The sequence below is a fragment of the Tiliqua scincoides genome, chromosome 5 (genome assembly GCF_035046505.1).
Source record: "Tiliqua scincoides isolate rTilSci1 chromosome 5, rTilSci1.hap2, whole genome shotgun sequence".
In the NCBI taxonomy this organism is placed as follows: Eukaryota; Metazoa; Chordata; class Lepidosauria; order Squamata; family Scincidae; genus Tiliqua; species Tiliqua scincoides.
In genome coordinates this window covers 3,373,536-3,387,820 of record NC_089825.1, presented here as the reverse complement: position 1 = coordinate 3,387,820, position 14,285 = coordinate 3,373,536, and the positions used below count along the sequence as shown (strand labels likewise).

Here is a 14,285-nt window from a genome sequence, read left to right as displayed (position 1 = left end):
TCAGAGTACCGGTGCCACTGCAGAAAAGGTCCTGTATTCTCATTCTACGGCATGTCCAGATCAGGTACAAAGGACTGGGGCATACCCCTTCTAGCACATGCCATGAAGCTTCATGAGTACCCCTAAGAATATTCCTGCATCAGGCCACCCCTGTTACTTGTTATGCAGCTGGGTTTGCCTGGGCTTGTCGTGCTGTGCTAAGTGCAAGGTAGGGGATGGGAGAGAATGGGAAGAACTTCCTCCAGTTTTTGAAGGGTGCAGGAGGGGCTGCTACCCCACATATGGCTTTAGTGTGACCCTCTTAGTCAAAAGTTAACTACTTGCTTGCTGATGCAATTTAAGGTGCTGGCTTTCACCTTCCAAGCCCTAAGGGACACAGGGTCAGGGTACCTCTAGCATTATCTTCTCCAGATAAACCCCAAGAGAGGCTGGCCTGTCAGCAGGCAGCAAAGACCATCCAAGTCATCTTCCAGACATTACTTTGAAGTTCTATGCTCTAACCATCACTCTTCTTTGATTCCTGCTTCTAAACCATTTTGTTGATGTGGTGTCAATGTCATTTTACCGGTGTATTTGTGGCTACATCTGGCTCTTTTAGCCACCTGGATTACTCAGATAAAAAGCAGGGTATAAATGCCGAACATGAATGAATGACTCTGCATCTCAGCTCAGCGAGTGGCTCCTTGCAAGCGAAGGAGTGAACCTGGACTCTCCCCAAACCGGCAGGTCTCTGGGCAGGACAGCACAAGGCTGCGCCTTGATTTGGAAGCTCGACTTGCAGTGCAGGAGGACTGGCACAGCCTACCGGAGCAGAAAGCGATCGTAAGGCTGCCTGCAGGCGAAGCCAGCTCGTCGGACGCGCACGTTCTCCAGGAGGCCCAAGTATGACACCTGGTGGCGGCAGCGCTCCACATCAAAGGACAGAGGAGACTTCCGGTCATTGGGTTTGATGCAGCGGACGTAGTAGGGCTCCTGTCAGGCAAGGAAGAAGGCAGGGGGAAGCAGGGCCTCAGTCCACCCAGGTCAGGCCACGCAAGCCATGACCAGTGGACAAGAGGCACTGCACTGCTTGGAGTTTGCTCTTTCTGTTTTGGCTGCTCTGGAGATCACCACGCCTGGCTGTCCAACAAAGAGGATCTTGAAAGGGGGGGGGGGAGGACCACTTCTTACCTGAAGGTGGCACTGGACTCTGAAGGGTCAACTGCCATTCAGTCCTCAGGGAATGTGCCCAGTGGGACTGCCAATGTCCCTCTTCCGAGCGCATCACCTTCAATTAATATGCAGCTGCACTAAAATAAAGACTTGCTCTTTGGCTTCTCTTCTCTGTCTGACCAGGGCTTTCAGTTAGCAACAGGAATGGAACTGAGGATGTCCAAAGAGGGAAGAGCCAATACCTTCATCCCAGAAGCCCCAATGCAAACAGATACCCTGTATGGTACTGGATAAGCCTCAGGATTCCTGCACAATTCCTCCTGCACCACCTCCGTCTTAATGCTGTGAGAAACTACAGGCTTTGGGGGCTACAATTACACTATGCCCAGCAAACTCCCCACCACCACCAAGTACCCTGCACATACTCCGAGACCACTCTCTCCCAGCACTCTTCCTCATCTGCAATATGAGGATAACAATTCTGACTCTCCTTCAGGTTGTTGTAAGGATTATGTAAAGTGCACTCCAAGTATTACATAAACACTAAGTACTGGTATTATTATTAATCACTGCAGGTGGAAATTAAATTGGCAAAACTTCACACAACATTGAGATGGGTAACAGGCGAAGGGGCAAGTTTTCTGCCTGTCAGGCTGCTGTTGCAGGAGGTCTGCCTGGAAAAAGGTGGTGATCAAATGTATAAGCTACTCTAGAGGCTTGCTAGACCTGCCAGCCAGAGTCCTGTGTCTCTTGCATGGTGGCTGACTCCTGTTTCCTCTAGCCCAGATCCCCAAACCTCCACGCCAGCTTTGTTCCACCTGAGACCAAGAGATGGTGACTTAACGTAAGAACATAAGAAGAGCCCCGCTGGATCAGGCCATAGGCCCATCTAGCCCAGCTTCCTGTTTCTCACAGTGGCCCACCACATGCTTGAGGGAGCACACAAGACAACAAGACACAACTTGCATCCTGGCGCCCTCCCCTGTATCTAGCATTCTGAGGTAGCCAACTTCTAAAATCAGGAGCTTGTACATACCTATCATGACCTGTAACCCACGATGGACTTTTCCTCCAGAAATTTGTCCAATCCCCTCTTAAAGGCACCTAGGCAGGATACCATCACCACTTCCTGTGGCAAGTAGTTCCACAGACTAATTACATGCTGGGTAAAGAAATATTTTCATTTGTCTGTCCTAACTCTCCCAACACTTAATTTTAGTGGATTATACATTAATTTTAGTGGATTTAATGGACTTGGCACACACTCAGAGCAAAATCCGCCCCAGAAGGTTGCTGGGCAGTGGTGGCCAAGATTGCCCACAAGGGCTTTGTGGAGGGGACTAAGGAAGGGACCATTACCTTGGAGGCCAAGTTCTCCACCAGGGCCACGATGGAATTCTTGAAGAGGGTAGCCGCTGTCAGGGGTCGCTTGGTTACTTCAGTGATACTCTGCTTGCCTTCAGGCCACATTTCCTGCAGGACAGGGTCTGTGCTGGGAAAAGACCACAGAAAGGGAATGAGGGACCTCAAAGAAGGAAGACAGCCAGTCCCACCCCAACCCACCCCAGGAAAGCAGTGAAGAACAGGAAAGGGTGTGTTCAGTGCTAACCACTAGGCATTCCTCCCCTTGGTCAGTCTCTGGCTTTCCCAACACCCATGTTGCCCCAATTACAAGATGACTGAATGTAGACTAGATGGACAGGTCTCCAGAAGGCTTGGAGCAGGCAACAAGGGAGGTTTGAGGATGGTGCTGGTTCTTCTGACTCTGCACAGTGATCTGTGTGGTACAGACAAGAGGCTGGGACAAGACTTGGCATGAGCACCACAGATGCAGAGGCCATTGGGGCACACTATGGGCAGGAGGTCTGGTCTAGAGGGTAGAGCCTCCGTCTGCCTGAAGATAACATCCACAAGGTCGCCAGTTCGAGGTCACCGGCACCGTGCGACCTTGGAGCAGCTGACAAGCTGAAGCCGAGCAATTCCATCTGCTCTGAGCGTGGGAGGATGGAGGCCAGAATGTGAAGCCAGATCGGAATGAAACACCTTGAATGTAGTCGTTCTTGAAAGAAAGAACCTTCTTTGAAATTGTAAAAATCCCTATTTAAAATAGGGATTTAGATAAAGCCTGCCTATGTAAACCACCTTGAATAAAGTCTTGAATAAAGACCAAGAAAGGCGGTATATAAATATCTGTTGTTATCATCATCATCATCATCATCATCATCTTGGGGCTGTGTGCTTGGCTGGGTACCTGTTATACATTAGCCGCTTGAAGTCCTGGAAGAGGGTGTCCTTGTTCTTGTCTATGAATCCCTCCACCGAATACCTGAAACAAAGACCCAGCCTGGGTCTCAACTCTTCCCAAGAGACACAAGGGCGGTTTGCTCACAACCCTCTGACAGGCCTGAGCCAGCTGCCAGACATCCAGGTGCAGGCTCTTGGCTCACCCGCAGGCATTCTCAAGAACAGCGCCACCTCTGACCCCTACCCACGGATGGCATGCAGACAGGGGGTGGCTGCCCCAGAAGGAGAGGCTGCCCGTGCCCTGGAGACTTGCCAAAGCAGGAACCCAAGAGCCTCTGAGAAGTGCTGTCTGGCACGGCTTGGGCTGACTTGTAATGAAAAGTAGAGCAGAGATTCCGTGCAGTCACTCTGGTGCATTTATGACAATCCCAGGATCACGCACACCACATCCTTACGAGTTTAGAACCCATCAGGGTCTGTGTTTGTGTTTCTAAAAGGTAAAATCAGGCTGGCTTTGCTACCCAAGGGGGGGGGGTTAGGCAGTGATTCCTTGACCTGAATGCCAAAGCAGTTTCCACGCACCCCCCACAGCCACCATTGCCTGCCAAGTGGGCGCAAACCTACGTGACATCTCCTGCATAATGCTTGATCCGGAAATCCTGGCCAAACTCCATAGTCTTGTCAGTGGGGTTGAGCTGGGAACACACAAACAGAAGTGCAGCTCTGAAGTGAAGGCGCTGCAGTTTTCGGTGCCCCCCTCCCTCGTCCTCATGGTGAAGAAGGCCACTTCTGACACCAGCAGAGCTGCAGACCTTGGAAGCCAGTGCCTCAGCGTTCATGGAGCTCCCTCTCTCCTAGGCAAGCAGGCATGTGCTCTTCCCTACAGCAACTGATCCAGCAAGTGCTGAACTGACTTGGACAAGTAACCAAGAGACCAAAGATTATACCTGCTGCTTCACACCTCCATCCAGTTCTTTTGGCAGCACCTGATCTTTGGAATTCATTGCTCCTGTCCTTGTTAAGAAGGACCCCAACCTATAGCTATTGTCACATAGCATTTCTAATTCACAGAGGCACTTTAGTGTAGCATCTCCTTCCTCCATCATCTTCCCTCCTCCCTTTTCCTCCTTCCTTCATCCCAGCTATTTATTTTGATCACAAGTTGTTCAGCAAACAAAAAGTTGTGGGGACAATGGGGAAGGCCAAGTTTTCTGAATCATATTTATGTCTTCATATTACACAGCACCCTGTTGCTTGTCCTGTCACTTAAAAATTACTCATGATGAAGACTAAGGGACTCGTTCACCTCCTCCCCTCCCAAAGGGCATAGCATCCCATAGGGAGGGATGGGCAAGGCCGAGAATCCTTTCCTTTGCTGCTGCTGAAGAAACTAGCCGCTGGCTGCATTCTGCTTCTCACCTTCCTGCTGGAAAAATGAGGGTGTCTGCCAAGCCGGCCATTCATGGACTCCAGGAAGAGGGCGTCGGTGACCCTCCCCGCTGTCAGGCAGGCCTCGTCCAGGATGGCAATGATGCCCTTGTGTGGCTCTTCCACCAGGTCTACGATGATTTGGTTGTCGAAGTATTCAATCTGCCAAGAGCAAAGAAACCCCCAGGCTGTATTTAGGAGCTTCCACCTGGGGATTTTGGGGGATGGGGAAAGGCCACCCCCAAACATGACGAGACCCCTTCCACCTGTACACACCTGGGGAAGGGGCCTGGAAGCACAGATCTTGGCTCCATATGGCCTCCCTCCCCACTCCCACCTGTCTCTCTCCCCCTAGCCTCTTGCCAGGGCAACTCACGTGTTGCCACTCGATGCCCTCGCGCTGGTACTCCGCCTGTTCCTGCTGTAGGATCAGCTCAATGAACAGCTGCTGGAGCTTCTCATTGCAATAATTAATGCAGAATTGCTCAAAGCTGAAAAGGTGTGGCACACACAAAGAGTCAGGATCCAGCCTGTATCCCACATGGCAAGAGGAACACTTGCCCCCCCCCCCAGAACTGACTCAGAAGAGCCAGAGGTATTCGGCGTCCCTCAAAATGTAATCAGAACTACAGTCACTACACTTGTGCACTCAGAAGAATATATGCCATTTTGGCACCATTTGCTCATTTATAATATCCATTTGGACAAAGATTGGTGAATTCTGCAACATGAAGATGAAGAAGGCAAGAAAGTGGCAGGGAGTGCACAGGCCAAAGGCACCTGGTCTTCAGTGCCATACCGCCCCTGAACAAGGGGGTTCCATTATATGACTCTGGCCGGTGGCCAATGAGAGCAGTTTCCTCCTCCTCCCCCTTTAGACGGCAACCTGAGCAGGATTCTGGACTGCCAGCGGAAGGAAGCACCCTGGGGGGCAAGGGGAAGGCAGGGCTAGAAATCTTTTCCCTTGGACATGTCCAAATTTTGCATCTGTTTTCACTACATTATTGACAACACTTATTCATGCTGACAGTTCAAGATGCTGATTTTTCTTTCCTATCACAACTTCCTACTTGGTTTTGCCCCCTGCAAAAACATTTCAGGAAGTGCAGAGAAGGAGAGACATCCCACCTTCAGTATTCCACGGACCTCCAGGTGGGCTGACTTTAGCCTTTGGAGTTAGCTTTTTCATAAGAACATCAGAAGAGCCCTGCACTGGATCAGGACAAAGGCCCACCCAGTCCAGCTTCCTGCATCCCACAGCGGCCCATCAGGGAGCACGCAAGACAACAAGAGATTTATTGCCACTCCCTTGCTTCTTACTTTCCTTTCTATGAGGATTCCCACTTCCCAGGGATAGATCTAAATCTACAAAAGCAAGAGAGCAGATACTCAGGATCTCTGAATAAGTCAGGATAGCATTGATCTGTGCTCTGAGATCCTGAGGAGGCTGAGGGTCCGCACTCTTTGCAAGAATTCCAGATGCCACCGCCCTCCCCCCAAGTCAACAGTCCGTCCAGCCCTGCCATAACCGGTCTCACCAGGAGCATAATGTCTACCTATTGTTGTCAAAGATCTCAAAGCCGTAGATGTCCAGGACGCCAATCACAGTGTTCTTGCCATGGATCCGAGCATCGTAGTTCTTCACCTCAATGACTTTGTTGATATGTGCCACAATCCAGCAGAACAGCCGCTCGTAGATGGCCTGAGGGTAGAGACACCTGGATGGGCAATGGCATTCTCACACCTGAACACCACAGGTCCTCAACAGAACTCGCAAGCCCAAAAGCCATTTCTGTTTCATACACGGAAATATGCAATTGACTGACTTTGGGTTAGCTTCTCCGATATCTCAGAGGGGCAGGAAGCCTCGGATCGGCAGCTGGATGCTAAGGGAACATTGATGTTTAGGCTTCAAGGTCCACAGGAGAATTACGAAATTGCAATTAAGAAATTAATTTCTTTATGAAATTAAACCACACCCATCATATCCCCATTAACTATTGCTTTTGAACAAGTCACGCATTTGCAGAACCTTGTAGTAGCCAGACAAGCAGAAAGACAGGGGACCGTTGCAGCTTGCAATGCGGGATACCTTATCATTAAGGTATAATGATTAAGCGACTAAGATTAAGCGACTAAGATGATTACGGGGCTGGGGCACCTTCCTTATGAGGAAAGGCTACGGCGTTTGGGCCTCTTCAGCCTAGAAAAGAGACGCTTGAGGGGGGACATGATTGAGACATACAAAATTATGCAGGGGATGGACAGAGTGGATAGGGAGATGCTCTTTACACTCTCACATAAAACCAGAACCAGGGGACATCCACTAAAATTGAATGTTGGGCGGGTTAGGACAGACAAAAGAAAATATTTCTTTACTCAGCGCGTGGTCGGTCTGTGGAACTCCTTGCCACAGGATGTGGTGCTGGCGTCTAGCCTAGACGCCTTTAAAAGGGGATTGGACGAGTTTCTGGAGGAAAAATCCATTATGGGGTACAAGCCATGATGTGTATGAGCAACCTCCTGATTTTAGGAATGGGTTAAGTCAGAATGCCAGATGTAGGGGAGAGCACCAGGATGAGGTCTCTTGTTATCTGGTGTGCTCCCTGGGGCATTTGGTGGGCCGCTGTGAGATACAGGAAGCTGGACTAGATGGGCCTATGGCCTGATCCAGTGGGGCTGTTCTTATGTTCTTATGTTCTTATTAAAGAATATCTCTCACTATGAGATTGAACTGAACTACACTCCCTTATTTCTTGTAGCAAAGACTATCACCCCAAGTCTCTGGCAGATAAAAGCCCTTGTGATTTCCAAGCTTTCTAGAAAAGGTTTTCAACTGGCAAAAAGATATCAGTTTTACAGAACAGCCTAAGTCCTCCCCTCCCCCCACCATCTGACATGATGGTTGCCGGTTCTGGCTGCTGGTTCTGTTCCGGGCCCAATTCAAGGTGCTAGTTTTGACTTTTAAAGCCCTTTACGGCTCAGGGCTGGGGTATTTGAGGGACCGCCTCCTTCCTTATAATCCTGCCCGTGCTCTTAGATCAGCTGGGGGGGCCCTTTTGACTGTGCCGCCACCAAGAGATGTGAGAGGGGCAGCGGCCAGGAAGAGGGCCTTCTCGGTGGTGGCCCCCGAACTTTGGAATACCCTTCCCTTAGAATTAAGAACTGCTCCCTCGTTGTTAACATTTCGGCGTGGACTGAAGACCTTTTTATTTCAAAAAGCTTTTAAATGTTGACAGGCTGGCTGGCTGGCTTTCTTTCCCTTCTTTCTCTTTTATATTAGGATCCACGGGGCTTGTTTTAGACTTTTTAATTATATGTAACTGTTTTAATTATTGTTTTTAATTGTTATTTTTGTATTTTAATTGTTGTAGGCCGCCTTGTGTGCCCATGGGGCAAAAAGGCGGAATACAAATAAATAAATAAATAAATAAATAAATAAATAAATAAAGACATCGTGCTCATGTTCTGCCTGGGAGGCCAGGATGTCCAACATGGCAGACAAGGGCCCAACATGCCCTTCCCCAACTCATCCCCAACTTCACCTTGGCACAGGCATCTCTGGCGTAGTTGGCCTCATCAGTGCTGTGGTCCTTCTGGATGACCTCGCCACCCCCCGTGGCTACTGTGCGGTATAGGAGGGTGTTCAGGAGACTCTGTGGCTCTGTCGCAGTCAGTTCAGCAAGGCAGGAGACCAACTCGGTGTTCTCTATCTCCATCGTCTCCCCCATGGTGACAAAGCGGACATTGCCCTGAGAAAGCCAGGGAGATGCAAAGCAGCCATCAGGCATGAGCACCAAGAAGCCAAATGATGGACTGTGCTGGGCCCCTGAGGGTTCGGGCCTGCCAGTGGCCAGTGGAAGGGCCAGACGGGAGCACACAGCCCTGGGCAGCCAAGGCCAAGTTCAGAGCAGCAAACCAAAGCTGGAAGGGGCCAGAGGCCAAAACACGTCAAGTCAGGCTGAATATAAGGTCCGACACCATGAACTGGGGGACATGGAGGGGCGGAACCCCCAAACACAATCAACGTCATGTAGAGAGTCATATCCCGAAGGACACGGCTGGTCCCAGGAATCCTGGAGCAACCAATTGGTCAGGTTGAGCAACTCAGCCTGAAGAAGCCATTCCATAGGGCCAGCCAAGCCCCTCCTGGCCCCGCAGACTTAGCAAAGAGCATCTTCTCTGCCAAGCTGGGACACCCATCAGCCTGGACCACCCACTGTGTGCCCAGGAAGGATGGAAACAGGGAGGATCCAGCACAGAAAGAAAATAGTTGCAGGGATTGCCCTTTGTTCCCAACTTTTTGTGAAGGAAATACACACGCCTTGAATTGCAGCGAACTCCAGCAGGCTCAGAAGGATTCATAAACAGCTGATCTCCATGTTTTAGGAAACACTTGCAATATTTGGAGGTTTCCCTTGAAAAAAATGATGTGTCAAAAAATACAGCTGCAATGCAAGGCACCCTTGTCTTTCTGTGCTGGGATTCCTCACTGCTCTTCTCGATCCTTTGTTGCTGGGAGAAGGACCCAACCCAGCTGTGCCCACAGACTACTGCTGCATTTACCAGGTGCAAGATGGCCGCCAGGATCTTGTAGATGGAGTCCCTCTCTTCTAGACTGAACCCAATCACAGTCATGGCATCGGTGACAGCCTGGAAGTTGACTTTATCACTGCCCAAGGACTAGAGGGGGCAGGAGAGATTGGAGAAGGAGAATGTCGAAACAAGAATGGGGGGCAGAGAAAAAAAGAGACCCACGTTAGTGCGGTGCGAAAGGATACCTCTGCCTGCGGCTGTGAATCAAGACCCATCCATAGGCGGTGGCATAGCTGGAGGGCCAGTCTGTGGGAAGTGTCAACGGGGCGGGGAAGTGTCCCCTCCCTTCGAAGCCATTCCCAGTAAGGGGAACAAAATGGAGCTGTACAGAATGGGTGCCGCCCCCCTCCAGCTATGCCACCGTCCACAGGTGTATTCAGCAGTCTGCCTGCTCCATAAAAACCAATTGTGCCCACACAAGACCATAGGGGAAGCTGCTGGAGTGAAGCAGTTCCAGCAATGTCCATTGATTGATAGATTGATTTAGTGATGTCCGCTGCCATGGGAACTACTTTCTGTCGGAAAGTGGTATACAAATATTGATGGAAATAATAATGTTGCCAGAATAGTGCAAACATCTTGGAAAAAAGAGGTGGAACTGGCATAACAGGAAGTGCTGCAGCTACAGGGGCAGCTAGTCAGATGACTCCCCCCCCCCCCAGAAGGGCACCAGCATGGCTGTCTTCCTCACCAGCTGCCACAGGATTTCGCCCCAAATCTCCATTTCCCTCTACTGTTTGTGGAAATAAAGCTGTCTTCTAGAGCAGCGAGACTCTCCGTCCCCCTGGAGACCTGCACTGGCAACCAGTTCAGCCCACTGAGTTTACAGCAGTGAATGATTTTCCAAACAGCTCTTGATCTCTTGCCAACAGGAGGGGCCAAGGCAAGAAAGGACTGAGCTCCCAACTCCACACACCTGCCAGTGCTGATCTGCTCATCTCTGCAGCTGACAAGCTGCACCTTCTAAGTCAACTTCTCCCACACTACAATGCAAAGCATTTGCTCTTCACTCCAGTTGCTCCTACAGTCATGTGGATCAACAGGACCGGCTCTAAGCCACTTGGACCAATTTCTCCAGATTGGGCCCCATACCTAAGGGGGCCCCCCATGCTAGGGCCATCTACTCTGGTCTTGTGTGCAATTTTATTCACTCACATGCACTTTTAAGTGCATATTTTGATTGCTTTCCTAGAGCTATAACATCTATAACAGTATTTCTCAAGGTTTGTCCTCCACTGTACCACTTCATATTGTCCACCTATTCAAAGTACCACCAGCAGTAACTGGCAATGACATGATCACCGGTTACTTCTGGGCTAGGAGGCCAGATGCAACACGACAAATACTAATAAGAGGCTCAGGGGGACAGGAGGGCTTTTTTGAGAGCGGAAAAGCATGCTTTGGAGCTCTGCTCACTGATCTGAGCTTCCTACTGTTGTTTGTTGCGTCACATTCCTGGTCTTGCTGCCGGGCAGCAGGTGTCCAGCAGTCCTGCAAATACCACAAGGCACCATCTCAAGTACCACTGGTTGAGAAACTCCGGTCTATGATAAATTTTATTATATCTCTAAGATTCTACAGATCTTGGCTGTGACCCTGGGGCCCTGCAAAAATCTTTCGAACTGGGCCCCACAGCTCCTAAGGCCAGCCCTGCAGATCAAGTTGGGCTGGCATCACACGAACAGTCTTTGCCTTCACCAAGGGACTTCACCATCAAGGTGAAAAGCAATACAGCTGCCTTGCATGGCACTTTCTGCACTTTCTGCATGGCACTTTTCAAGGGCATTTGAGTTGGCATCCTTCAGTCTCAGAAGACTATGGTGTCACGCTCTGAATGGTGGTTCTGGAACAGAGTGTCCTCTCCAGTGTGCGAAGCCTGGGTAAAGTAGGTATGGAGGATAGGCTGTTTCCCATGCAGCAAATCCCCCCTCTCCACGTCGCTGAAATGGCCCAATGGAAAGGCAGAGGCCAATACAGTTGGTTCCAGTGGCGTCGCAGGAGTTGCCAGAACGTGACTGTGTTCAGCCATGAACTGCCTCAGGGACTCCGGCTCCGGATTTTGCCTCGAGGTTGACTCCTGAAGCCTTTCCCATAACTGGATGTAGCCACAAGGCAGTGGAGATTTGGGATCAGAGTTTTCCTTCTCTCAGATGAGCTGCCTTCCCAGGCTGACGAGCCCCATCTACCCGGTGGCTGTTTAGTCGCCTCTTACGACAAGTGCAGCCAAACTGAGGGCCTATTCTTATCCCCAGCCCCCACGGGAAAAGGGCATTTATTGCCCTGAAATCAGCAGGGAATGCTAAACATTCAGCAGGCAAGGAAGTGACAGTGTCACACAGTGGCGGTTCTGAGAATTACAACCTCAGAAGCACACAAGATATTGATTGAATCTCCCCAAATCCACAATCCCTGGATTCTAAAATAAAAATATTTCCTTGCATTCTAGAAAGTTTTACCAACAAGTACTTCTTAAAGTATTGACTAGAACCAAAGGGTTGAAACTACAGGGGATTGAGGCTGGACAGGAGGAAGAAGCCCTAGCTGTAAGTGTTGGAATTCACTGGCAGCAGCAAACCTCGTGGGAATTCCAGAGGCAGCAAACCTCATGGGAGGCTTGCAAGCAGAGCTGGGTGGCCACTTGTCAGGGATGCTACAGTCACCTACATTGGGCAGAGGGTTGGACTAGATGACTCCCAAGAGCTCTTCCAATTCTAACATTCTATGATCCTTCCACCTTCATGCCCTGCTTGGAAATTTCCTACAGGTATCAGGCTGGTTGCTACTGAGGACAGGTTACTGGACTAGATCAGCAGTTCTAAAATGTTCCTGTGTCTAGAACCCTTTACACTCTAGAAAGGAGTCTCGGGGAGCCCCACCAGCATTTGCACAGAATCTTGGGAACCAGTGGATGTGCAGAGTGGCACAGCTCCAAGCTCAACACTGAATACTGGTGAAGAGCCAGAACAAGAGGGGAATGAGGAAGGAGAGTCATGAGCGGGGGGGAGGGGGACAGAAGGGGCAGATGAGCAAACTGGGCGGGGGGGGGGAGACGGCAGCCACTTGTGGTGTGCTCGTGGAGCCCCTGAGGGGGTCTTAGGGAGCTCCAGAGAAACGTTGGGCTAGATGGTCTGATTTTGGTCTTGTATTCACTGCATGCTGATGGATGAAATGGAAACAGCAAACCACAGTTGTGAATGAAAGTGCAAATGCAGGGGGGGGAGCATGTTCTTTCAGAACCAGTCCTGTGAAATGTCCAGCTATGATAAAGTCTCTGACTTCCATGAGCTACTTGTAACTTAATTGGGCTGGCCCAGGAGAACTTGGAGAAGGTCAGGAACATTGAAAAGGTGCACTTCTAATCCACATTAAACTCACATTGTCGATGGAGCCTTCTTGGGTAAACCTGTAGGTTGTGGGATCTCTGCTGAGGTGGAGAGAGGCCAGTAACTCATCCGAGGCCCCAAGGAGCAGCTGTAAGAAACAAACAGCCCCGAGGAGCAACTGTAAGAAAGTGCAGCTGCAATCCTAACCACACTTTCCTGAGAGTAAGCCCCATTGAACAAAATAGGAGTTACTTCTGAGCAGATCTGATTAGGCTTGTGCCCTGCCTCTCCATATGGTTTATACCACTTTTGAACTCAGGCCAGCACAACAGACACTGTGAGAAGCAGTGCCTTCGGAAGGAAGTGTGAAATACAAGTGGGCATGGTGGGATGGCAAGCAAGAGGACCGGTGTGTTCACACTGGAAATCAAGTAATATAGTCCAAGGTGCCAAATCTGAGAGGATTCAAATCATAATTTCTCTTTAATTAGCAAGTGTTTTGACTTCGTGATGGCTGAAAAATGCACAGCCAGGTTCCTCAGCACCTCCAATTTAGGCATTGCTTGGTCTGAGGTTTTAAACTTATGCCTGAGCTTTACCAATTGCTCAGATTGATGCTCTGATTGCAATTGCTCACATAAAGATGCTCTTCCATTTAAAAAAAAAACTGTAATAATAATACCTGCACATGGAAAACTAGCAAGTCAGTCAATAGCCTGGCCTTCTCCCCTGACTTGCTAGTTCTCCAAGTATGAGGTTCCTCCCCCATGAGGAAGCATTCTATCTGTCATGTCCCAACCTCCAGTCTCTCTGCAGTGGTATACAGCCCAACAACGGTTAACTGCCTCAGTGAGAACTCGGCCCATGCCATGAAGAGCTCTCAGATGAAGCTCTCCAAGGAGCACAGAAGAAGTATCACAGGAGGGACTCTGCTGTTTGAGATGCTCCTGGTGTATCAGGGGTGGGAAGAATCTGCTTGAGATGACAGGCTGCACATGCAGCTGCTGGAGAAGGCTGAAGATGGGATGTGCAGCAGGCACATGAATGAGAGAGAATAGGCAGGAAAAGGACTTCTCATTGGTTTGGCCAGTTCTGTGAGAACCTTTCAAACAGCTCCAGAGTGAATGCACACCTGGCCAATCCCAAGCAGAGGGGCAGGGGAAAGGAGACCACCGAGAGGGGAAAGCAGCGCCGGGTCCCCTCCTGCCTGCTGCCTCACCTGATAGAAGGCATGGAAGTTTCTCTCGCCCGGCTGCTGTTTGAGGATGCGAGACTGCAAGGGAACAGAACACAGAATGGCTGCTGGAGTGACTCTCTTCCAACAGGCTGCAACCAGACAGCAGAACACCAGGCTGCCCAACAAGGAGCAGGGAGGGAGCCTGCAGTCAGCCAAAGCAAGAAAAATCTGGTGACCTGAAGAGGCAGTAAGAACCCTGCCAGCCCCACCAGCACTCTCCCAGCTGCTACCTGAGACCACCCCCTACTGTGGCTCACATGCCAGGACTGAACCACCAACTCCTCTCTGGTCACATCTCTGGCAAC

The 14,285-nt window shown here is 50.2% G+C and overlaps 1 protein-coding gene across 1 annotated transcript in view; it reads right to left on the bottom strand.

The window, feature by feature from the left end:
- The window catches only part of MYO1G (myosin IG), a 61,756-nt gene that overhangs the window by 38,151 nt on the left and 9,320 nt on the right, over positions 1–14,285 (bottom strand). Inside the window, exons 5-15 of the mRNA XM_066626905.1 lie at positions 13,963–14,016; positions 12,796–12,891; positions 9,391–9,507; positions 8,370–8,576; positions 6,381–6,526; positions 5,201–5,315; positions 4,816–4,986; positions 4,021–4,091; positions 3,404–3,478; positions 2,512–2,644; positions 806–972 (exon numbers count right to left, since the gene is read on the bottom strand). Of these exons, the coding sequence (XP_066483002.1) occupies positions 806–972; positions 2,512–2,644; positions 3,404–3,478; positions 4,021–4,091; positions 4,816–4,986; positions 5,201–5,315; positions 6,381–6,526; positions 8,370–8,576; positions 9,391–9,507; positions 12,796–12,891; positions 13,963–14,016 (1,352 nt within the window). The remainder of the gene's footprint in view (positions 1–805; positions 973–2,511; positions 2,645–3,403; positions 3,479–4,020; positions 4,092–4,815; positions 4,987–5,200; positions 5,316–6,380; positions 6,527–8,369; positions 8,577–9,390; positions 9,508–12,795; positions 12,892–13,962; positions 14,017–14,285) is intronic.